Source organism: Myotis yumanensis, unplaced genomic scaffold, assembly GCF_028538775.1.
Source record: "Myotis yumanensis isolate MYYU_CA2020_CCGP unplaced genomic scaffold, mMyoYum1.0.hap1 SCAF_23, whole genome shotgun sequence".
Lineage (NCBI taxonomy): Eukaryota > Metazoa > Chordata > Mammalia > Chiroptera > Vespertilionidae > Myotis > Myotis yumanensis.
In genome coordinates this window covers 405,179-430,308 of record NW_027223774.1, presented here as the reverse complement: position 1 = coordinate 430,308, position 25,130 = coordinate 405,179, and the positions used below count along the sequence as shown (strand labels likewise).

The following is a 25,130-nucleotide window of genomic DNA, read 5'->3' as shown; positions in this document are numbered from 1 at the left end:
CATAACATTATTTTGTTTTTTCAATTTATTTTTATTTTTTTAGATTATTAGTTAATTTTCGTTACTACTTCATAACTATAATGTCATCATGTGATGAATCATCTACTGTGATGAATCATCATGTAAATATCTGACATGCAGGATGTATTTTCATTGTTACAAATTGAACATCATGAAAGCATAGTGATTAATCACAAAAACAATATGTAATTATGTGTTTTCCGATGGTCTTAGGCGACCCCTGTGGAAGGGTCATTCAACGGGGTCGCGACCCCCAGGTTGAGAACCGCTGTCCTGGAGGCTGGGGGGGAAAGGCCCGCTCACCACCCCACCTGGACCTCAGAACCTCATTACCCAGAAGGCCCTCCGTGAAGTGCAGGGCCGGGAGCCAATCAGGGTCCAGGACAGGCGTTTTCCATAGAGCCCAGCGGCGAGGGCGGGACTTCCGGTTTCCCCAGTTCGCGCCACGTCTCCCCTCAGGGTCACCTGACCGGGTCGGAGCGACGGGAGCCGCAGCTCCGCCTGGAGGCGCCGGAGGGGAAACCGGCGGGAAAGGCCGCTGCTCCCGCCGCCGACGGGGTTCGGCTCCCGACCCCGCGAGGGACCCGCTCAGGGCGGGACGGGGTCCCGGTCCCGGTCCCGCCACTCCGCCCGCGGAGCCCGATGGCTGGGCCCGCGCCCCGGCGCCCGGAGGAGGTGAGCGCGTCCCGGGGCCTCCCCGCCGCCCCCTCCCGACCCTGCAGCCCGGGCCCCGCGTCGGGACCGCCAGGCGCTGGGGGGTGACCCCCGGGGTGAGGGGCTGAGGGGCCGCCCGGGGAGCAGCGCAGGGGCCGCTGACCCGGGAGGACGCGGAGTCCTGGGGTCCGTGTGGGAGGCGGAGAGGCTGTGCCTTCGCTCCGAGTGCCCGCGGGGCCGGGGGGTGGGAACAGGGGGGCTCGGGCTGTGTTGGTTTTTGTGGGTTTTTTAATTTATTTTTACAGAGAAAAAGGGAGAGGGACAGAGAAACATGGATCCGCTGCCTCCCGCGCGCCCCCTTCTGGGGATGCGCCCGCAGCCAAGATCCATGCCCTTGACAGGAATCGAACCCGGGACCCTTCAGTCCGCAGGCCGAGGCTCTATCCACCTAGCCACACCGGCCAGGGCTGTGTTGGGTTCGGAAGGGTTTTCAATGCCCCCGGGAGGGGACAGACCGGAGTCGGGTGCGGCCGGAAAGGGGGCCACGGGCTCACCTGCCTGGCCGCCCTGCAAACCCAAAGACCGGAAGTCACCTAAAAGGATGGTCTGAAATCAGAACTTTAGCTAAAAGAAGCCTGTGGTGGGCAGCCCTGTCCTGGGCCGGGATCTTCCCTGACAAAGGTCATTGCGATGTTTTGTTTGTTTAATTTTTTATTTTTTATTTATTTATTTTTTTAAAATATATTTTACTGATTTTTTACAGAGAGGAAGGGAGAGGGATAGAGAGTTAGAAACATCTATGAGAGAGAAACATCGATCAGCTGCCTCCTGCACACTCCCCACTGGGGATGTGCCCGCAACCCAGGTACATGCCCTTGACCGGAATCGAACCCGGGACCCTTCAGTCCGCAGGCCGACGCTCTATCCACTGAGCCAAACCAGTTTCGGCTGTTTAATTTTTTTATTTAAAAAATCTTTATGGTTGAAAGTATAACATACGTCCCCCTTTTTCAGCCCATTAACCACCCCCAGGATTCCCCGCTGAGGCAAAAAAAACGAATTCTCCAGGGCCATCAGCTCCTGCATTGTTATGGTCATCACGTTAATTGTTGGCTGTTACCTACCCTTTACCCAGCAAAGCACAGGAAGTCTGTGTCTAGCATTTCACTTTTTATCCATTTCCCGAGGGTCCCCCACCCCTTTGCTTTCTCCTGCTGCCCTGATCAATCACCAAAGGATTTCACCTAATACATGTACCTCTCCTCCTTTGATTGTGATGTATAAAACACGGTGAGCCCTCACCTGTGTGGCTCAGTGGATAGAGCGTCGGCCTGCGGACTGAAGGGTCCCGGGTACGATTCCGGCCAAGGGCATGGACCTTGGTTGCGGGCACATCCCCAGTGTGGGGTGTGCAGGAGGCAGCTGATCGATGTTTCTAAATCTCTGTCACTCTCCCTTCCTCTCTATAAAAATTCAATAGAATACATTATAAAAAAAGTAAGAATATAGTTTTAGTTTGTTGCTGTGTCACCTCTCTGCTTGCAGGGTCACTCTCCCGGCCTTCCCTGAGCCTTTCAGGTTATCTGTCAGGTGGATAGATTTTGTCCACACAACTGCAGCAGAGAAAGGGAGGACATGAAGACAACGAGAGGGTTTTTGGTCCTACCAGCCAAACTGATGCTGGCCCTATCAACTGGGCTGGGGAAGATGGTAGAAGGTTAATTTTGTTGGAGAATTTCAGTAGGTTCTTTTGGTCATTTTTTTTTAAAATATATTTTTATTGATTTTTTACAGAGAGGAAGGGAGAGAGATAGAGAGTTAGAAACATCGATGAGAGAGAAACATCGATCAACTGCCTCTCGCACATCTCCTACTGGGGATGTGCTCGCAACCCAGGTACGTGCCCTTGACCGGAATCGAACCCGGGACCCTTCAATCCGCAGGCCGTCGCTCTATCCACTGAGCCAAACCGGTTTCGGCTCTTTTGGTCATTTTTTAGAAATTTCAACAGTGAGTGGAAATATCTAGTGAGCAGCTGGTCACATGGTAAGGTTAGGGTCAGGGTCAGGGTCACGGTCAGGGGAGAGCTCCGGGATGGATACATGCAAAAGTGGTAGCTCTTTTGTGCACCAGGACAAAGCAGACAGAGCTGAGGGAGGGACCCTGGGGTGTGAAGATGGGAAGCAGCTAGAGGTTGCACAGTGGTGTGCAGACTAGAGGATGTTTGAGCTGATGGTCCGGGGCGCCTGTGTGTGGATCTAAGGGTGACGCACAGCCCATGTTTTGCTGCGTCCTGCAGGAATGATCTGGGACATCCCCGTGGATTTGCGGGGCGGGAATGACGGAGCCCTTCTGGCAGGGCCCAGAGCTTAGGGGGCATTGACCTGCCCCCCTCCCCTCCCCTTGCCCTTGCCCTGCCTGTTGTTGTGAGGGTGATAAGAGTGGTTAATGGGACTGTGATGACAGAGCAGGCAGCCCTGGCACCAGGGCTGGGTCGGTCTTCTCAGAACTGGGGTCCCTGGAGGTGGTGGGTTGTGGGGAAGAGGAGGATTGTGGGTTCTCCGACAGACTGTTCCCGACTCAGGTTTATTCATTCCGACAGGTCGGTGTGGCCTTTGAGGATGTCGCCGTGTTCTTCTCCAGGAAGGAATGGCGCCTCCTTGCTGAGATCCAGAGAGGCCTATACCTCGAGGTGATGCTGGAGAATTTTGCCCTCGTATCCTCACAGGGTAAGACCATCGCTTTCCTGTGTGTTCGTTCAGCATGCCTGCATCTCCCCGCCCCCCCTCCTTTCCCCCCCCCTTGCTCAGGATTGTAGTTTTAACTTTTTGCTAAATTTTTGTCTTCCTTATAAAAAGTTGATTTATTTACACTGCATTGATTCCCCCCCCCCCCCCCCCCCCCAAATACACAGATTCTAAAAGACAAGAGTTAGAAGAGGAGGTGCCACAAACCATGATTTACTAGTAAAAATATGCAGGCACTGTACCTTTGGGTTTAAGTGTACCTGACATCTACTGATGCTGCAAACCAGCTACACGAATAGCAACTGTGGGAGCATCTAGATCAGTGATGGCGAACCTTGTTGAGCCCTGCGTGTCAGCATTTTGAAAAACCCCAACGTAACTCTGGTGCCGTGTCACATACAGAAATTTTTTGATCTTTGCAACCATGGTAAAACAAAGATTTATATTTTTGATATGTTATATATTTAAATGCCATTTAACAAAGAAAAATCAACCAAAATAATGAGTTCCCTTGTCACCTCTGACACGCGTGTCACAGCTTCGCCATCACTGGTCTAGAGTTTGGCCCTGACCTGGAGGGAGGCACAGCGCACCGGGAACACACGCAGCTGCACAGGTGACACGAGCCCCAGTCCCAGGGCGCGGCTGAGCACCGCACAGGCCCCGATAGAGGCCCGCCACCGGCAGGAGTACCGGGCCAGCGCCTCCTGCCGCTGCCACCACGGCAGCCATCCCTGCCCCCACCTCCTCCACCTCCTCCTCGGTGTCCTCACGCGCGTCACCGGCCTCGGCCCGCTCCATCGGGCTCCAGGTCCGGGTCCGCTGCGCTGGCCTTTTTGCTAAACTTTAAGGGTCCCCACTAGATATGCAACCAGAGGAACAATGGGCTCTCCATTTCCCGCTTGTCTCTGACATCCCAGTGAGCTAGCAGCAGGCCTGTCCTGACTCACTTCTACCATTTTGATGGTCACTTCCCCTTGAGCGAACTACAGCCCCCACTTGGCTCACTGCTTTCCAGTAGCTTTTCCAAGGGGCACAGCCCAGGCTCTCTCCTGTTCTCTCCTGTGGCTGCTTCTACCCTAAGTTCTTTCTCCGTTTCTATGTCCTTCGCTTTAAGAAGTGCGGACTCACAGGTCACCTAGCCTCCTGTTGACAGATCTTTCCTCCTCTAATTCAAGAACCCACCCAGGATAGTCTGGTCTGAGGCAGACCTGCTGTGCCCTGGTCCCCTTTTGGTAACACCTTGATGTACGGAGAGAATGTTTCATGTGTGGCTGGACAAGAAGGCCTCTGCTGCCGCATTTGGATATAATTCCCTCTATATATTCAGGATTAGGGTTCCTCTAAAGAGGAATCAAACGTCAATTGCTTACTCATTTTAGATGGGACGATCTAGACCAGTGGTTCTCAACCTTCCTAATGCCGTGACCCTTTAATACAGTTCCTCATGTTGTGGTGACCCCCAACCATAAAATTATTTTCGTTGCTACTTCATAACTGTCATTTTGCTACTGTTATGAATCGTAATATAAATATCTGATATGCTATATGTGTTTTCTGATGGTCTTAGGCGACCCCTGTGAAAGGGTCATTCAACCGCCAAAGGGGTCGCTACCCACAGGTTAAGAACCACTGATCTAGACTTTGTGAAAGGAGAATATTGAAGTTCTCTATTAACCTTTTTTCTGCTTTCAGATCTGATATTATTTGCTTAATGTACTTAGTTTTTCTGTCCTTGGGTGCATATTACTTAAGTTTGTTATCTTCTTGATTTTTGTTACCTTCATGGGGAAGGTTGTGGCCATGGAGTTTTTATTGGAATTCACGCCGACATGCTCTGTAGGTTCCTCTGATGTGTAAGGTGTGGTGGTTTCACCGATGTTGCAGGAGGTACTCGTGATTCCTAAAACAAAGTTTCCCAAGGTCCATCACAGAGCAGGCCACTAGGGTCACACTAGTGAAAGCTCCGCAGATAACTGAGGCATCTTCAACCCTTGTATATTGACCCCTGCCATTTCCACGTGGGTTAGCTCACCCAGTCTGCCACCCTCTCTCTCACTTTACTGCTGCCTGCAGAACTTTGGATATGCACGTATCTTTGTGTTGACCTGGAACATCATTCGCTCCTTTTCAGTTAATTTTTATGGGCTTGTGTACATTCCCATTTCTTTTTTTTTTCTTTCCTTTCAAATATATTTTTAATTATTTCAGAGAGGAAGGGAGGTTGAGGGAGAAAAATCAGTGAAGAGAGAGAATCATTGACTGCCGTTTTCCTGCAGGCCCCACACTGAAGATTGATTTAAAATTCTGGCTTGGCCCTGGCTGGTTTGGCTCGGTGGATAGAGCGTCAGCCTGCAGACTGAAGGGTCCCAGGTTCAATTCTGGTCAAGGGCATGTACCTTGGTTGCGGGCACATCCCCACTGCGGGGTTTGCAGGAGGCAGATGATCGATGTTTCTCTCTCATCGATGTTTCTAACTCTCTATCCCTATCCCTTCCTCTCTGTAAAAAATCAATAAATATGTTTAAAAATAAAAAATAAAATTCCGGCTTGTCCCTGAACAGGAACCAAACCTTAACCTCCTCATTCGTAATTTGATGCTCAAACACTGACTCCAATTGGGAGGGCCACATTCACATTCTACTACAAATTGTTATGGAACTAGCAGGAAACGTCCTGGAGGATGCGATTTGCAGAGGAACAGCTAGTAGATTGATCCTCATTATTTTGTGTCCCATCCTATAACCACGTTCCTCTTTTCTTGAATTCCCCTCTCCCCATTTAATTACCACTTAATGTATAAAAGCCATTTCTTCAGATTCTATGTCGTTTCTCTTGAAAATCAATACATAGAATCATTCCACGTGCGAGAGATGGACATTTGTAATGAGATTACCTTTTTTTCATCCTTTTAAAAATATATATTCATTGATTTTTATTGGAAGGGAGAGATAGAGAAATGTAATCAATGATGGGAGAGAATCATTGATCGGCTGCCTCCTGAATACTCCCTAATGGCGATGTGGCCCACAACCCGGGCATGCACCCTGAGCAGGAATCGAACCATTACCTCCTGCTTCATCGGCCACCCTCAACCACTGAGACACGACGGCTGGGTGAGATAACCTTTGGCCATCAACTCAACGTGTAATTTACTCAGCGATTCCTTTTGTTCAGGTTGCTGCTGTGGAACACTGGGTCTGGAGGCGTCCATTGAACAGCACGTTTCTGTAAGAGTGTCACAGGCCAAGAGGATCAAAGGAACTGTGCCTTCTCAGAAGAGTCACCCTTGTGAGAGTTGTGGTGCCGTCTTGAGGGACATTTTCCAGTTTGTTGAGCAACAGGGAACACAGCACAGTTTGAAATTCTTGAGGTGTGGGGCATGTGCAAAACCATTTTATTTCAGTGCCGAGTTGCACCAGCGCCATGGGCAGGACGTGAGAGCAGAGTGTTTGATAAGAGGTATGAACAAGAACTCTGTAGTGAAGAGCAGCACAGTCAGTGTGTCCCAGAAGCTTTTTACCGGTCGGAAGGTTGGACACAGCATCCTTACTGCCTCAAGACAACTTCAGAAACAGGCTCCTCTTACCAGGGACAAACCACGTGAACTCCCCTTGTCTCAGGTAACATTTCAAAACGGGGAAAAATTCCTTTGCCAGAAAGAATCTAAAAAAGCCATTGGCTGCAACGACACACTTGTTCCAGACCGAGCTGTCCATACTGGAAGGCAGTGTGTTGTGAGCCCTGAAAGTAAAAACTGTTTTAAAGGAATCTCCGACCTTCGTGATCATCAGAAAGTCCACTCGTTGGAAAAGCCATATGAATGCAGTGAGTGCGGGAAACGTTTTAGATATCGGTCGATCCTTATCCGACACAGTCGAGTTCATGCTGGAGATAAGCCTTACGAGTGTGGTGAATGTGGGAAATTCTTTAGCCAAAGTTCCTGCCTCATTCAACACCAGAGAATTCACAAGGAACAAAAGCCATATGAGTGTAGTGAATGTGGGAAATATTTTACCAGAATGTATAGCCTTCATCTTCATAAAAGAGTTCACTCTGATGAAAGGCCTTATGGGTGCCCTGAATGTGGGAAATCTTTTGCCAGCATATCCAACCTTCGTCGTCATCAAAGAGCTCACACTGGAGAAAGGCCATATGAGTGCAGTGAATGTGGGAGAACTTTTTGCAGTGCCTCTGGACTGGATTATCATCAGAGGGTTCACCTTGGGGAAAGACCTTATGAGTGCACAGATTGTGGGAAATCATTTACCGGTAGATCTGGACTCCTGTATCATCAGAGTGTTCACACTGGGGAACGGCCATATGAGTGCAGGGAATGTGGGAAACCTTTTACCAGAATATCCCACCTTCGTCGTCATCAGAGAGCTCACACTGGAGAAAGGCCATATGAGTGCAATGACTGTGGAAGAACGTTTTGCAGTCCCTCTGGACTGAATTATCATCAGAGCGTTCACAGTGGGGAAAGACATGAGTGCACAGATTGTGGGAAATCATTTGCCGGTAGATCTGGACTCCAGTATCATCAGAGAGTTCACACTGGGGATCGGCCATATGAGTGCAGGGAATGTGGGAAATCTTTTTTGTATGGCACTGGACTCCGTCGCCACCAGACAGTTCACACTGGAGAAAGGCCTTATGAGTGCATAAATTGTGGCAAATCTTTTATAAGGAAAACTCATCTTCTTCAACATGAAAGTTCACACAGGAGAAAGGCTCTTTGAGTGCTGTGAATGTGGGTAATCTTTTAGCCAAAATCCTAACTTCTGGACGCATGAAAGTACACATTAGAGTAAGTTCTTAGATGTGTAGGAAATGTACTTTCTTTGTTCCCTGTTAACACATTGTATGCGGGAAACGTATTTATACGTTTTACGTTGACTGGTAGTAGAGTGTGGGACAGGTATTGATACGTTTTTTATAGGCTAGCAGTAGAATGCTGCTAACCTATGAATACGTTTATTTTTATACTTTTTTATTGCTCTAAAGGGATGCTAACATGCAGATATACGAATTCCAAAGGACAAAATTTGGGTCTCTAACACATACAATGGTGAATTATGTCTGTACTTCCAGGTATAACGGTAATCTATTCAACTGCGTAGAGTTATCCCTTCACACAGTTCTCTGCCTCGCCACGCATTCAGTGCGATTCTAAGAAAAATAATTCAGTATACATTTTATAGTAAATCACAAAAAGTTTCATTGAAAAAAAATGTAAAACTAAAGTTATTGTAATTTTACTGAACGTTGCCATTTGCGCGAAAATCGCCCGCGCCACCTGTTAGCGCGCGATAAAAACTACCTGCAAACAATGTGTTAAGCACACTGGACGAAACTCAGGCTTCAGTTTTCTGACTTTCATCTCATAAATCCCGTTCCCAACAGTAGGAAGATTTTCCATGTTTAGTTACATGGGAAGCATGCTAACCTGCTTATGTTATCCATTCTAACCTGCCCAGGGCTTAGTGCAGATTGATATCACTGCAGATTTCTGTGACAGAATCCATTTTACCTGTGCAAACACTGAGCAGGTCCCCACAGTTTTCATCAGTCACCATCCTATTGTCCTCAGGTAAGCTGACACTGTTCTCTTATTAGTTAAAGGAAATTAGGAGTAACGTGAACCCTTAGGAGATCTGCATTTCATTTTCTCTGTTTGGGACCTTACCCATTGTTGACCCCAGAGAACATCATCTGAGTTCAGCTGGCAGCTTCCAGGAAAAAAAAAAAAGTATTTTTAAGAAGATGATTGGAAAAAGGAACTCAGTGGGACCCTTACCCCCTACCCATGTGGGAGTCCGTACTTGTTCTTCAATAAATCTCCACCTTTGCTATACCAAAAAAAAAAAAAAAAGAAGATGATTGATGATTTCGTAGATACCTCTGGTGAATATTACCACTGTCGATGCCACTGTCAGAAGATTGGTTGGGTCGATGTCCTTTGGGTCTTTAACATAATAAAAGCCTTCTTGTTTTAAATCCTCTCTAATTTTGGATGTTGTCTTTGTGGGGTAGTTTGTAAGCATATTTGGGCTCTATAAGTATGAAGAAGACGTGAACAGTTTTTACTCTGGTCTGAACCTTTCTCTACCTCCAAGGGTAGAGTATGGTGGGGGAATTAGCTCAGTACTTTTCACCAAATTTGCATTGCTTACCCCCTTCCTTTTAGGAAAGACTGCAGAGTTTTCCCGTACTCGTGAGAAGCCTGAATGCTATGAGTTTTCGAAGACTTAGACATCATTTTCAAAACTTAGCTGGGATGACAACTTCACCTGTTTCTAGGATCAGCAGGAATTTTGTTTTTCACACAGGCTATGTGAGCATGTGCCCGACCAGGAATCAAACTGTGACCTCCTGATTCATACGTCAACGCTCAACCACTGAGCAATGACAGCCGGGCTATAGTGTCTTTTAAATTCTTATTTATTATTTCTAAATTTTTGTTTATTGATTTGAGAAAGAGAGGGAAAGAAATATTGACTTTTTGTTGTTGCTGCTCCATTTTAAAAATATATTTTTTTATTGATTTCAGAGAAAAAGGGAGAGAAAGAGAGAGGCAGACAAATGATGAAAGAGTATCATTGATCTCCTGCCTTCTGCTCGCTCCCTCCTAGGGATTGAGCCTGGAACCCGGGCATGTGCCTTAAACCAGAATCAAACATGGGACCCTTCATTACACATCTCTCCACTGGGCCAAACTGGCTAGGCCGCCCCCCCTTTTTTTTTAATCCTCACCGGAGGATATGTGTATTGATTCGTGTGTGTGTGTGTGTGTATGTGTGTGTGTGTATTGATTCTTACTGAGAAAAATGGAGAAACATTGATAGGTTGACTTCCCTATGTGTCCCAACTAGGGATCAAACCTGCAAACCAGGTATGTGCCCTGACTCAGAACCGAACCCGTAAACTTGTCTTGTACAGAAGGTTGCTCCGAGTCACTCAGCCAGGGTTTCCCCCACTTATTGATCCACTCACTGGTAGATTCTTGTATGTGCCCTGACCAGAGATCAAACCCACCACTTGGCAATTTGGGATGACACTCTAACCAACTGAGGGACCTGGCCAAAAGTAAATTTTAATTTATTCACATTAGAGAAGATGTCAGATAGTGAAAGAGAAAAATATCAATTTGTTGTTCCATTTATTTATGCTTGTATGTGCTCTGACCGGAGCTCGAACCCATAACCTTGGCATAGCAAGATGACACTCAAATGAGTTTACACAGCCATAATTGATTTATCGTGTTAAAAAACAAAATTCGCCCTCACCGGCTTGGCTCAATGGATAGAGCGTCGGCCTGCCGACTCAAGGGTCCCAGGTTCGATCCTGGTCAAGGGCATGTACCTGGGTTGTGGGCACATCCCCAGTAGGGAGTGTGCAGGAGGCAGCTGATCGGTGTTTCTAACTCTCTATCCCTCTCCCTTCCTCTCAATAAAGTATAAAAAAAAAAATTTAAGATGTTCTAAAAAAACATTAAAAAATCAACATATATATGTTTTAAAAATAGCCTGTTGTTCTGAAGCACAGGTAACATGTGGACTTCCATTTGCATTTAAGGAGAGGATTGTGCACAGACTTGTGGGGCTGAGCCAGTAACCAGTCTCCAGGTGGATGGGGTCAGAATGGAGCCAGGAGCCAGCCCTTCCCTCCAGGGAGCAGCCTCACTTTGCAGCAGGGGTTCTCAACCTTCCTAATGCCGCGACCCTTTAATACAGTTCCTTAGTGTTGTGGTGACCCCCAATTTCATTGTTACAAATTGAACATAATTAAAGCATAGTGATCAATCACAAAAACAATATGTAATTATAGATGTGTTTTCCGATGATCTTAGGCGACCCCTGTGAAAGGGTCGTTGGACCCCCAAGGGGGCCGCGACCCACAGGCTGAGAACCGCTGCCAGGATCCCTCCAGGGGCTAATGTCCTAGCTGTGAGCTTGTGGGCCCTGGAGCGTCTGGAACTACAGTACCCAGAAGGCCGTGCGCGGTGTCCTGCCCGGGAGAGATCGGCAGGAAACCATTTCCGGGATTTTTCCACATGGGCTTCCGGCCTCCTCCCCGGGGAGCCTGTTCGGTCTTTGGTCTTTGGGGTTCTCTGTGGGGTTTTGAGGCGACGGAACAGAGGAGGCGCGGCCCCCGCCGCACGGACGGACGGACGGAGCCCCGAGGCACCCGCTTCCGGGCGGGAGGGGACCGCCGCCCCTGCCCGCCGAGCCCGATGGCGGAGGCCGCTCCGGGGCGACCGGCCGAGGTGAACGCGCACCCGGGGCCTCCCCGCCTCCCTCACCCAACCCCGCAGCCAGGGATGGGGGTGCGGGCGCCCTTCCCCTCCTGCAGCCCGAGCCCCGCGACAGGACCGCGAGGCGCCCGTGGGTGACACCCGGGGTGACGGGGGTGGGAGCGGGGCCGGGGCTGAGGGTTCCCCGGGGAACAGCGAGTGGGAACACCCCGCGAGCAGCGGGACTCGTGGGGCTGAAATCGGGGAGGGAGGCCCGGGAGGGAGGCTTGCAAATGTGGGAGCTCCTGCCCTGGCCGGTGTGGCTCAGTGGGTAGAGCGTCGGCCTGCGGACTGAAGGGTCCCGGGTTCGATTCCGGTCAAGGGCATGGACCTTGGTTGCGGGCACATCCCCAGTAGGGGGTGTGCAGGAGGCGGCTGATCGATGTTTCTCTCTCATCGATGTTTCTAACTCTCTGTCCCTCTCCCTTCCTCTCTGTAAAAAATCAATAAAATATATTTAAAAATCAATAAAATATATATATTTTAAAAAGTGGTAGGTCTTGGGGGAGAGATGAATCAAAGGACTAGTATGCATGCGTCTAGGCCTGACCAATGGACACAGACACGGGGTGGGGGGCATGAGTGGGGATAAAGACACATATGTAATAATTTTTTAAAAATATATTTTATTGATTTTTTACAGAGAGGAGGGGAGAGGGATAGAGAGCTAGAAACATCAATCAGCTGCCTCCTGCACGCCCCCCACTGGGGATGTGCCCGCAACCCAGGTGCATGCCCTTGACCGGAATCGAACCCCGGGACCCTTCAGTCCGCAGGCCGACGCTCCATCCATTGAGCCAAACCGGTCAGGGCCACATATGTAATAATTTAATCAATAAAGAAATTTTTCGAACGTGGTAGCGCTTAACAACAAATACACATCTATCAAGTGAATCTAAAATTCAAGTGAATAAATAATCTGACGAACAGAATAAACTGGTGATTATAATAAAATCAGGGTCATAGAAAGGGAATGGACTGACTATTCTCGGGGGGGGGGGGGGAAGGGGTGTGGGAAGAGATTGGACAAAAATTGTACACCTATGGATGAGAACAGTGCGGGAGGGGGAGGCAGGGGGGGTAAGGGCAGAGGGTGGGGTGGGAACCGGGTGGAGAGGAGCTATGGGGGAGAAAAAGAGGAACAACTGTAATAATCTGAACAATAAAGATTTAATTATAAAACAAAAAAGTGGTGGCTTTTGCGGGAGAGATCAACCAAAGGACTTGTATGAATGCATATAGGCCTAAACCATGGACCCAGACACCAGGGGGCGAGGGCATGAGTGGGGGTTTGGGGGGAGGTAATGTGGGGATAAGGACACATATGTAATAATTCAATCAATAAAGAAAAATTTTAAAAAGTGGTAGCTCTTTTGTGCACCAGGGCGAGGCAGGCAGAGCTGAGGGAGGGACCCTGGGGTGTGAAGATGGGAAGCAGCTAGAGGTTGCACAGTGGTGTGCAGACTAGAGGATGTTTGAGCTGATGGTCCTGGGTGCCTGTGTGTGGATTTATTTTAAAAGAATAATATTTCTTGCCGAAACCGGTTTGGCTCAGTGGATAGAGCGTCGGCCTGCGGACTGAAGGATCCCGGGTTCGATTCCGGTCAAGGGCATGTACCTGGGTTGCGGGCACATCCCCAGTAGGGGGTGTGCAGGAGGCGGCTGATCGGTGTTTCTCTCTCATCGATGTTTCTCGCTCTCTATCCCTCTCCCTTCCTCTCTGTAAAAAATTAATAAAAATATATTTTTAAAAAATATATATATTTCTTTATTGATTTCAGAGATAGAAACATCAATGATGAGAGAGAATTATTGATCAGCTGCCTCCTGCACACCCCCTACTGGGGATCGAGCCTGCAATACAGGCATGTGCCCTTGGCCGGAATTGAACCTGGGACCCTTCAGTCTACAGGCTGACCCTCTATCCACTCAGCCAAACCAGTTAGGGCTGGAGTGTGGATCTAAGGGTGACGCACAGCCCATGTTTTGCTGCGTCCTGCAGGAATGATCTGGGACATCCCCGTGGATTTGCGGGGCGGGAATGACGGAGCCCTTCTGGCTGGGCCCAGAGCTTAGGAGGCATTGACCTGCCCCCCTCCCCTCCCCTTCCCCTTGTCCTGCCTCTTGTTGTGAGGGTGATGAGAGTGGTTAATGGGACTGTGATGAGAGAGCAGGCAGCACGGGCACCAGGGCTGGGTCGGTCTTCTCAGAACTGGGGGCCCTGGAGGTGGTGGGTCGTGGGGAAGAGGAGGATTGTGGGTTCTCCGACAGACTTTTCCCGACTCAGGTTTATTCATTCCGACAGGTCGGTGTGGCCTTTGAGGATGTCGCCGTGTTCTTCTCCAGGAAGGAATGGCGCCTCCTTGATGAGGCTCGGAGACGCCTATACCTGGAGGTGATGCTGGAGAATTTTGCTCTCGTATCCTCACAGGGTAAGACCATCGCTCTCCTGGTTCCTTCTTCTTTGAACTTGCCCGCACCCCCCCTTAACTCAGGATTGTACTTTGTTTCTTCTGTTTGAAGCTCTGAGGGTCCTGAGGAAACTTGCCCCCAGGCAGCTATGGCCAGCGGCAACTACCCTTTGGCTAACCCCTGATCTGTTCTTTTTTTAAAATATATTTTTTAAAAATATGTTTTATTGCCGAAACCGGTTTGGCTCAGTGGATAGAGCGTTGGCCTGCGGACTGAGGGGTCCCGGGTTCGATTCCCGTCAAGAGCATGTACCTGGGTTGTGGGCACATCCCCAGTGGGGTGTGTGAAGGAGGCGGCTGATCGATGTTTCTCTCTCATAGATGTTTCTAACTCTCTATCTCTCTCCCTTCCTCTCTGTAAAAAATCAATAAAATACATTTTTTTAAAAAAAAGAAGAGAAACATTGATGCGAGAGAAACATCGATCAGCTGCCTCCTGCACACACCCTACTGGGGATGTGCCCACAACCAAGATACATGCCCTTCAACGGAATCGAACCCGGGACCTGTCAGTCCACAGGCCAAACCGGTTAGGGCTCCTGATCTGTTTTTAAGGTTCCTTCTTTTTTCCTCCTTGTCCTAAAGTTTAACAAACTTTCACTTCGACAACAAAAAAAGACCCTCCCTCTCCGTAGGGACCTGGACTCGGCTTCACCTTTCCTCCTACCACCTTTCGTGAAAGCGTGCTTCATTCTCACTGTGTGCTGTGGGCCCCACTTGCTTCCCCAGTTTCCCGGGCAGTGGCTGTGTCTGGTTGGGCTTGGTCATTGGCAATCCCCTTTTCTCTAACTGCAGCCACAATCCCTACTGTAGTCAACCCTCGAAGGGAAGTATTTTTTTTTTTAAATATATTTTATTGATTTTTTACAGAGAGGAAGGGAGAGAGAGAGAGAGAGTTAGAAACATCGATGAGAGAGAAACACCGACCAGCTGCCTCCTGTACACCTCCTACTGGGGATGTGCCCTCAACCCAGGTACATGCCCTTGGCAGGAATCGAACCTGGGACCCTTCAGTCCGCAGACCGACACTCTATCCACTGAGCCAAACCGGTTAGGGCTCATGATTCATTTTTTTTTTTTAATATATTTTATTGATTTTTTACAGAGAAGAAGGAAGAGGGACAGAGATTTAGAAACATCGATGAGAGAGAAACATCGATCAGCTGCCTCCTGCACACTCCCCACTGGGGTTGTGCCCGCAACCCAGGTCCATGCCCTTGACCGGAATCGAACCCGGGACCCTTCAGTCTGCAGGCTGAGGCTCCACCGAGCCAAACCAGTTAGGGCTCATGATTCATTTTTAATCTTCTGTGTAAAAGACGATTGGAATTGTGATTGAGGTTGCATTCAATCTGTAGATTGTTTTATGTAGCGCAGACATTTCAATATTAAGTCTTCAAAACCAAGAATACAGGATTTGTTTCCATTTGTTTGTGTTTTCTTCCATTTCTTTCATCACTGTGTTCAGCGTACAGACCTTTCAACTTTTTGTTTGAATTTATTTCTGAGTGTTTTATTGTTTTTGATGGTATTGTAAATTGGTCTGCCTTCTTCATTTTATTTTCAGAAATTGTGTTGTGCCCTATCAGTGGTTAGAGCATTGGGCTGCAAACTGAAAGGTCCCGGGTTCGATTCCGATTAAGGGCACATTTCCGGGTTGTGGGCTCGATCTCCATTGGGGGACTTGCAGAGGCAGCCGATCCATGATTCTCTCTCATCATGGAGGTTTCTATTTCTCTCTCCCTCTTCCTTCCTCTCTGAAATGAATAAAAATATATTTTAAAAAATTTTGTTGTTAGTGTATAAAAATGGAAGTGATATTTGTATGCTTCTTTTTGTGTCCTGTATCTGTTCTGAATTTGCTTATTAACTTCAGAAGTTTATAGTGGAATCTTGACAATTTTCTGTGTGCAGTGCCATGTCATCTCCCAACAACTCATGATGCGTTGTGGTTCAAAGTGTCGGGTGTTATGTCTTTCATTTCTGTGTTTGTTTACTTGAATCTGTCATGCCCAGATTTCAGGATCCCCAAGAAACCAACAGGGAGCCAGCCAGTCCGATGCAAAAGCAAAGAGTCCTTTATATTTCAAGCTTGCTTGAGCTCCCCGTCCACCACACTCACCGACACAACGCCGAGCCAAGTGGCTGAGAGCGATAACTCTGTGTGGAGACGGGTTTTATAGGGGGTTGGAGTAAGGGGAGGAGAAAGGACTGTGCTCTGCCGATTGGCCAGGAGCAAGTCGGTGTCTTGTTCCTGGGTGTGGCTAGCAGAGTCTTAGACTTCCGGGAAGAAGCTCCTTGCCAAGCACGTGGCCAAGGTAAGATGGAGGGCGTAGCCCTTACCCTGGGGCAAGATGGAGGGCCTAGCCCTCGCCCTTTCAGAATCTTGTTTCTCTTGTTTTAGCCTAACTAATGTTTTGGCAATTTTGGGCATCTTATTAAAAAACAGCTCTCCCTACCTGGTGTTTCTCAATCGTTAGAACATTGGCCCAGGGATCCAAAGGTCTCAACTTCAATTCTTGGTCAAGAGCATGTACTTGGGTTGTGGGCTCATTTCCCATCCCCTGTAGGAGTCCACCAGTCAATGTATCTCATATCTGTGTTTCTATTTCCTCTCTCCGCCTCCCTCCCTCCCTTGCACTCTCTCTGAAGCAATGGAAAAAATATCCTCAGGAAAGGATTAACAAACAATAAAATAAAAAAAACCAAAAACATCAGTTCTTAGTTATGATATTAATTTTTTTTGCCTTTCTTGTTTCTATTATATATATATGTCAGTTCTAATATTTTTTCTTAATTTTTTAAAACATACTTTCAATTGATTTCAAAGTGGAAGGGAGAGGGGGAGAGAGATAAAAACATCAATGAAGAGAGTCATTGATCAGCTGCCTCCTGCAATGCCCCACACTAGGGATCGATCAGGCAACCCAGATATTTTCCCTGACGAGGAATCAAACCACAAGCTCCTGGTTTGTAGGTTGACGGTCAACTATTGAGCCACACTGGCTGAGCCCCTGTCTCCGTTTCCCCCTTGTCTCTGACATCCCAGTGAGCTAACTGCAGGCCCAGCTTGGCACCCTGCTTTCCCATAACCTTTCCAAGGGGCCGGAGCGCTCTCCTCTTCTCTCCTGTTGCTTCTTCTACCCTAAGTTCTTTCTTTGTTTCTGTGTCCCTAGCTTTAATAAGGGCACTCTCAAAATCACCCGGACTCCTGCCGACATATCATGCCCACTGAAATTAATAACCCCACCCAGTATGGTCTGGCCTGAGGCAGATCCGCCGCACCCTAGTCCCCTTTCGGTAACAACTTGATGTACCGAGAGATTGTTTCATGTGTGACTTGAGAAGAATGCCTCTTCTCCCCCTCGCCGGTTGGATAGAGCGTCGGCCTGCAGACTGAAGGGTCCCAGGTTCCATTCTGGCCACGGGCACGTGCCTGGGTTGCAGGCTTGATCCCCAGTAGGGGGCATGCAGGAGGCAACCGAACAAGGATTCTCTCTCTCATTATTGATGTTTCTCTCTCTTCCTTTCTCCTCTTCTCTGAAATCAATAAAAAAATATATTTAAAAAAGAAGAATGCCTTTTCTCCTGCATTTGGATGGAATTTTCTATTTATATTCAGGATTAGAGTTCCTCCAAAGTGTAGTTAAACTTCAATTTAACTACATTCGGGGACATGCTGGCGTTGCGCTATCGATCCTCAGTGTGGGGCCTGTAGGGTAATTCTGTGTTCATGTCAGATGGGATGGTCTAGACCAGTGGTTGCCAACGAGTGGTCCATGAGGTCCGAAATGTTTGCGACCACTGATCGAGACTATGTGAAAGAGGAATATTATAGTTCTTTATTAACATATGTTTTTTTTTCTGCTTTCAGATCTGATATTATTTGCTTAATGTACTTAGTTTTTCTGTCCTTGGGTGCATATTACTTATTGTCATCTTGATTTTTGTTATGTTTATGGGGTAAGTTGGGGCCAAGGGGATTTTTATCGGAACTTCTGCCAACATACTTTTGTAAAGTGCAGTGTTGCAGGGGCTGCTGTGGATCCTAAGAGCAAAGTTTCTCAAGGTCCATCACAGAACAGGCCACTAGGGTCTCACTAGTGCAAGCTCTGCAGATAACGGGGCATCTTCACCTTTTTGTTTTGACCCATGCCATTTCCACGAGGGTTTGCTCACCTAGTCGGCCTATCCTCCTACTCTCTTTACCGCTGTCACATCTTGGTCCTTGCCTGATCAGCATTGGATATACACATATCTTTGTATTGACCTGGAACATCACCTGCTCTTTTTCAGTTAATTTTTATGGGTTTATGTCATTCTTTTGTTAAAACTATATTTTTATTGATTTCAGGGAGGAAAAGAGAAGGGAGAGAGACATAGAAGCATCAATGATGAGAGGGAATCATTGACTGGCTGCCTCCTACAGGCCCCACATTGAGCATCGATAGCTCAACCCCAGCATGTCCCCGAACCAGGAATCAAACCTTTACTTCCTGGTTCATAGCTCAACACACAACCAATGAGGCAGCTGGGCCACATTCACATTCTTTTTTTTTTTTTTTTTTAATATATTTTATTGATTTTTTTACAGAGAGGAAGGGAGAGGGATAGAGAGTTAGGAACATCCATCAGCTGCCTCCTGCACACTCCCTACTGGGGATGTGCCCGCAACCAAGGTACCTGCCCTTGACCGGAATCAAACCTGGGACCCTTGAGTCCGCAGACCGATGCTCTATCCACTGAACCACACCGGTCAGGGCCACATTTACATTCTTGTACAAAATCTCGTGGAACGAGCAAGAAATGTCCTGTAGGAAGCCGTGTGCAGAGGAACAGCTAGTAGATCCTTCCTCGTTGTGTATCATTCTAGACCATGTTACTGTCTTTGTGGATTCCTCTCCTCCCCCCATTTAGGGACCATTTAATGTATAAAAGCCATTTTCTCAGATTCTAAGACGTGTCTTGAACATCATTCAATAGAATCATGCCTTGGTGTGATAAATGGACATTTATGAGGAGATTTCCATTTTTTTTCTTTTTAAAATATATTTTCATTTATTTCAGAGTGGAAGGAAGAGGGAGAGAGAGAAACATCCAGGACGAGAGAGAATCATTGTTTGGCTGCCTCCTACAAGCCCCTGACAGGGGATTAAGCCCGTAATCCAGGCATGTGCCTTGAGTGGGAGTCAAATCCTGACCTCCCGGTCCATAGGTCGAACCACTGCGGCCCGGCAAGACTACCTTCTGCTATAGGACCAACATGTGATTCACCAGGCTTTCCTTTTGTTCAGGTTGCTGCTGTGGCAGTCAGGATCCAGAGGCGTCCCCTGAACAGAGCATTTCTGTACGAGTGTCACAGGCACAGGAGACCAACGTAGCTTCGTCTTCCCAGAGGAGCCATCCCTGCGCGCGTTGTGCTGCAGTCTGGAGGGGCATTTTCCAGGTCCTTGAGCAGCAGGGAACGCGGTACAGTACGACGCTGCTGAGATGTGGCGCATGTGCAGAGTCCTTTTATTTCAGTGCCCAGTTTCACCAGCACCAGAAGCAGCACATGAGAGCAGAGTGTGTGGCCAGGGCCTCACTTGTGAAGAGCTGCACATTCGGTGTGTCCCAGAAGGTCAGAGACAGCATCCTCACTGCCTCCGGACAACTCCAGCACCAGGCTCCTCATCCCAGGACGGAACCAAGTGAAACCCCCATGTCTGGGGTGACATTTCAAAACAGAAAAAGTTACCAGAGCAAGAAAGACTGTAAAAAAGCCATGAGGTGCAACGACACACTAGGTCCAGGTCAAGCTGTCCATACTGGAAGGCAGTGTTTGGTGGGCACCAAAAATAAAAAATATTTTAAAGAAATCTCTGGACTTACTTGTCATCAGAAAGTTCCCTCATTGGAAAAGCCATATGAGTGCCGTGAGTGTGGAAAATGTTTTAAAGAACATTGGATCCTTATTCAGCACCGTCGAGTTCATTCTGGAGAAAAGCCTTACGAGTGTGGTGAATGTGGCAAGTCCTTTAGCCAAAGTGCTGGCCTGACTAGACACCAGAGAGTTCACACTGGAGAGAAGCCATATGAGTGTGGCGAATGTGGGAAATCCTTCAGCCAGAATTCCAGCCTCATTCACCACCAACGGGCTCACACTGGAGAAAAGCCTTATGAGTGTGGCGAATGTGGGAAAACCTTCACCCAGTGTTCCAGCCTCATTCACCACCAAAGGGCTCACACTGGAGAAAAACCTTTTGACTGTAGCGAATGTGGAAAGTGTTTTACCAGAATAGCCTGCCTTCGTCGTCATCGGAGACTTCACTCTGCTGAAAGGCCTTATGGGTGTAATGAATGTGGAAAATCTTTTAAGAGGAAATCTCTCTTTTGTTATCATCAGAGATTACACACTAGACAAAGTTTGTATGAGTGCAGTGAATGTGGGAAATCTTTTATCCATAGCTCTGGACTCCATTATCACCAGAGAGTTCACAACGGAGAAAGACCTTATAAGTGCACTGATTGTGGGAGATCTTTCATCAGGAACTGTGACCTTCATAACCATGAGAAACTTCATACTGGAGAACGACCCTTTGAGTGCAATGACTGTGGGAAATCTTTTATCAGGAACAGTGACCTTTATAAACATCAGAGAGTTCACACTGGAGAAAAACCGTATAAGTGCAATGATTGTGGGAAATCTTTTACCCATAGCTCTGGACTCCATTATCATCGGCGAGCTCACAGTGGAAAAAGACCATATGAGTGCACTGATTGTGGGAAATCTTTTATCAGGAATTGTCATGTTCGTACTCATCAGAGTTCACTCAAAAGAAAGGCTCTTTGAGTACTGTGAAGGTGGGTAAATTTAACAAAAATTCTAGCCTCAGGACGAATGAGCGTCCACATTAGAGGAAGTTTTTAGATGTGGAGGAACTGTAGTTTCCTTGTTCAGTGTTAACAATACTGAAAGAAATTCAGGCTTCAGATATCGGACTTTCAGCTCATAAATCCCATACTCAACAGTGGGGAGATTTTCCATAAAGTTAGTTGTTGTATGTGTGTTCCCCCATGTCCCGCGTGGTTTAGGGTTCAGGATCTGGAAGAGGAGCCCCACACAAATGAAAGAGAAGAGACAAGAGGTCATTTGGAAATACTGGGGGGCCAGGCGGGCAAGTCCAACTCAAGTGGAAGGACCTCCACTGGTGCCCAGGCCTCGCCAGCCTTTTATTCAGCTTTGGATAAACATAAAGCCCTTAGGCAGGTAATTGCAGTAGCAGACAGGCTATCTTAAAGGTCAGTAAATATTAGAAGGATTTACTCTGAGACTATTCGATCAGGAAATAGCTTGAGCCCCCATTGTCAGAACTAGACAATCGGTGCATAACTCAGGCCCTGCCGTGGGTTCAAGGGTCACCAGCATTCCGGAATCCTGTGTGCACTTCTCTGCTAGTGAAGACAATGGGTGGCGTCCTGCATCTCCCGCATCTCCCCCGTTTCTTTTCCTTAATAATTCTTTTTTTTTTAAATATATATTTTATTGATTTTTTACAGAGAGGAAGAGAGAGAGATAGAGAGTTAGAAACATCGATGAGAGAGAAACATCGATCAGCCGCCTCCTGCACATCTCCTACTGGGGATGTGCCCGCAACCCAGATACATGCCCTTGACTGGAATCGAACCTGGGATCTTTCAGTCCACAGACCGACACTCTATCCACTGAGCCAAACCGGTTTCGGCTCCTTAATAATTCTTGAAAGGTGACTGCTGCCTGAAGGGTTCGGATCCTTTTAAGACTCTTCATTCCGCATCTGCAGACTAGAAATAAGCATATGAGAACAAAAATGAGACAAGCAATAGTGGTTATGCTGAGAGGCAAATGTAATGAGATCCAACGGAAGGGGTTGAATTCTTGCATGTCCTTTTTAAATTGTTGCCAGGCATCTAAGGAATTGGTCTGTAAGTTTGCCTTGGATAATTGTACAATATGCTGTTGTAATTCTAAAATATCGAGGGTTGTGTTACCTTTACCCCAAGCGCCAAGAAGGTGATTTTTTACTGATTCCCAAGGGTGCAAGGTACTATTATAAGGAACAGGGGTAACACAAATCTGAGAAAAATTATAATGACACTGCAAGGATATTCTTTGCTCTAGGCCGTGGATTTTATCACCCATCCACAGGACTGTAGACTTCAGTGCTGACAATTCCATCTCAAACTGGCTGTCAGTTTTCTTTTGTATAGACAAGGTCTTAGTTACATTTTCCTTAACTTGTTGTACAAACTGAGAGGTTTGAACAGTTTGTACCATGGATGAAGCAGCGATGCCCACAGAAGTAAGTAACATTACCAGGGCAAAGATCCCTGCAATTAACATTCCAAGAAATCTTTTTTGTCTTTTTAAGATTTTTACTAGAGCATGTAACAGTTGGTAGGTTTGATGAGATTCCCAAGGCTCGGTTAGGTTAGTAGGAACCCAAGCGAAAGCTGGTTGTTTTAAAATCATGAGGGAGTCCGTTTGGAACGTAGGATTAATGCAGTGGGATAGAGTGCAGCCTGTGCATGACACCTCATACAGATGGCTTGTAACATTAAGGCGCATCTGGATGGGGCCTGAGAGGAGTACAAACGGATCAAACACACAGGCGGTGGCAAACACTGTCCTATTGGGAGTTCCCCGTAAGGGATGAATGGAATTATCTGAGCCGTAATTAAAGCTATTCCATTTGATAGGTGCGAGTGCAGCAGCTAATTTCCATTGCGTATTTTGGAGGGGCCAATTGTCCTGTTGTAATTGTGATCCAACAAATCCTCCTCCACTCCATAAAACGGGGTGATTAGCTTTAACATATAGACAAGATGTGTTCCCCTCCCATTTTAGGGTGCGATTGTTACTATATGCAGAGCTGTAGGGGCTCCAGTCCACAAAGGAAAAACTGTTATTAAGTTGTCTGCTGGTGGGGTGGTCACTATAGCAGTCTTGCCAGTTAATTTCTTCCTCAGTGAGATGCCATTCATAAGACTTTATACCTAATGGCGTAGTCGGGGGGTGACTTAGTACACTTACATTGTCTGCACCTCTCCCTGAGCAAGGAGTGATAGTATTTGGGCACTTTCTTCCCCTTCCTTTGGTGTCCATGCCGGCCAGAAGCCTCTCTTTAATTTTACACACCAAGGAGCAGTGGTTTGATTCTGTGTCATACAGAAGGGAAGCTGGGTGGTGACACCCGTGTAATTATACTTTGCCCATATACCTCCTTGCCCCACCCATGGTCCTCTTGGGTGACCAAGGTATTTGGTGTTATTGGTGACTACATTAGGCGGGGAATGAGCCCACGTAAGGGGTGTTACCCATGGTGGTCAGGAACATAAGTCTAAAATACTTCCCCATTTTCCCCTGGTACTATTACCGCACAGCTGATGACTGCCAGCATGGCGAGAAAGACGTTCTCAGGCGTTCTTGGGGTTCCGGTCTCCTCACAAATTCGCTCAGCTTTCTGGACCTTCTTCACCATGCCCCAGATGACCTCCCGGCTGTTCCCCATCCTCCTGGTCCTCCCATTCCTTATCATCAATGGATTGTTTGAAGCTGCTGCTGTCTGCGGCTGGGTTAGTTGATTGTCTGCAGCTGTAAAGCGAGGCTCCAGGTGCAGGGTTCTCATTAACCTGGCCAGTTGCTCCCTCGGATCCATGTTGAAGCCTAATATTTCTTGCGGGAATCCACACGGGCTTGGAGAAATTTTCTGGAAATACACAAGCGTACCCTGGGCCGAATGTTAAGAGGTGATCGGGGCCCTTCCATAACCCAGACTCAGGATCTTTCCATTTAACCAGACCATTTTCGACTTATTCTGACACCAGTGTACTTCCATGGGTGTCTTGCCATCAGCATCACAAGTGAAAAAATTTAAAGTAATTAAAGCTTGGTGTAGTCTACTTACAGGCGATTTCTCCATAATCCCCCCTTTTTGCTGCTGAACTGAGGTCAGGTCGCCACCTGGTGTCGGTTTGCCACCAAGGGCTCTAGCAAGTTAATTTAACCTGAGGAGGGCTTCATAGGGTTTATAGAATTTTGAAAACTCTTATTTCTATATTTTTACTTATTAATTTTAGAGAGGATGAGAGAGAAACATTGATGTTTTTGTTGTTACTGTTAAACTTTGTTGTTTTAATCCTCACCCCAGGATATGTTTATTGATATTTGGAGACAGGAAGGGAAGGGAATAAATATTGTTTTGTTGACTTCCCTGTGTGCCCCGACTGGGGATCAAACCTGCAAACCAGGTAATGTGCCCTGACTGGGAATCGAACCCGCAAACATTTGGTGTACAGGACGATCCTGCAACCACCTGAGCCACTCAGCCAGGGCTTCTTCCACTTAGTGGTGCAATCATTGGGAGGTTCTTGTGTGTACCCTGACAGAGATCAAACCCACCACCTTGACTCTAACCAACTGAGGTCCTCGGCCAAAGCTAAATTTTTATTTATTTACTTGAGAGAGAGTGTGAGAGAGTGAAAGAGAGAAACATCAATTTGTGGTTCCATTTCTTTATATTTTCATTGTTTGATGCTTGTGTGTGCCCTGACCAGAGATCTAAACCACAATATTGGTTTATCAGGTTGACACTCTACGTCACTTACCTGGCCACAATTGATGTATAGTGTTAAAAACAAACAACAACAAATAGAACTTGCCCGGCCTGAGTTGCTCAGTAAATACAATCCATGAACCAGGAGGCCATGGTTCTATTCCAGGAAAAGGCACATGGCGCATTGTGGGCTCAGTCCCCTGTGGGGCCTGCAGGAGGCAGCCAACCAATGAGAGAAGCACAAGCCAAGGCCCTGCTGGCTGTAGGAGGTGCTCTCCCCGCAGGGAGCGGCTGTTCCCAGGGGGTGGGGATGGCGCCAGGGCCAGAGAGCAACCGGAGTGGCCATGTGAGGGGCGGCCAGGTGAGG

General features: G+C 47.5%; 2 protein-coding genes across 4 annotated transcripts; both read left to right on the top strand.

The window, feature by feature from the left end:
- The first annotated feature begins 663 nt into the window (after positions 1 to 663).
- Positions 664 to 9,402, top strand: LOC139000191 (zinc finger protein 587-like). The gene is made up of 3 exons (XM_070402469.1): positions 664 to 696; positions 3,278 to 3,404; positions 6,600 to 9,402. Exons 1-3 carry the CDS (start codon positions 664 to 666, stop codon positions 8,162 to 8,164), a joined length of 1,725 nt encoding a protein of 574 aa, XP_070258570.1. The 3' UTR covers positions 8,165 to 9,402.
- A 2,187-nt stretch (positions 9,403 to 11,589) lies between these two features.
- LOC138999985 (zinc finger protein 417-like) lies at positions 11,590 to 24,993 on the top strand. Of its 3 annotated transcripts, none has more exons than XR_011469494.1 (4): positions 11,590 to 11,691; positions 14,024 to 14,150; positions 19,484 to 21,474; positions 21,515 to 24,993. XR_011469494.1 is itself a non-coding variant. In XM_070402228.1 (4 exons), the coding sequence occupies exons 1-3, from the start codon at positions 11,659 to 11,661 to the stop codon at positions 21,019 to 21,021; spliced, it is 1,698 nt and encodes a 565-aa protein (XP_070258329.1). In that variant the 5' UTR covers positions 11,590 to 11,658; the 3' UTR covers positions 21,022 to 21,032; positions 23,592 to 24,993. The 3 variants fall into 3 exon arrangements, 2 of the variants coding, with proteins under 2 accessions (XP_070258329.1, XP_070258328.1); XM_070402228.1 differs by having other exon boundaries at positions 19,484 to 21,032; positions 23,592 to 24,993; XM_070402227.1 differs by having other exon boundaries at positions 19,484 to 24,993.
- Positions 24,994 to 25,130: the final 137 nt, after the last annotated feature.

What these genes read in the sequence shown, in the direction of transcription:
- LOC139000191 (XM_070402469.1), top strand. Translation starts at nt 664, where the DNA reads ATGGCTGGGCCCGCGCCCCGGCGCCCGGAGGAG. An exon ending in CGCCCCGGCGCCCGGAGGAG is followed by an intron (nt 697 to 3,277) that starts GTGAGCGCGTCC and finishes TCATTCCGACAG; the next exon opens with GTCGGTGTGGCCTTTGAGGA. An exon ending in TGCCCTCGTATCCTCACAGG is followed by an intron (nt 3,405 to 6,599) that starts GTAAGACCATCG and finishes CCTTTTGTTCAG; the next exon opens with GTTGCTGCTGTGGAACACTG.
- LOC138999985 (XM_070402228.1), top strand. Translation starts at nt 11,659, where the DNA reads ATGGCGGAGGCCGCTCCGGGGCGACCGGCCGAG. An exon ending in CTCCGGGGCGACCGGCCGAG is followed by an intron (nt 11,692 to 14,023) that starts GTGAACGCGCAC and finishes TCATTCCGACAG; the next exon opens with GTCGGTGTGGCCTTTGAGGA. An exon ending in TGCTCTCGTATCCTCACAGG is followed by an intron (nt 14,151 to 19,483) that starts GTAAGACCATCG and finishes CCTTTTGTTCAG; the next exon opens with GTTGCTGCTGTGGCAGTCAG.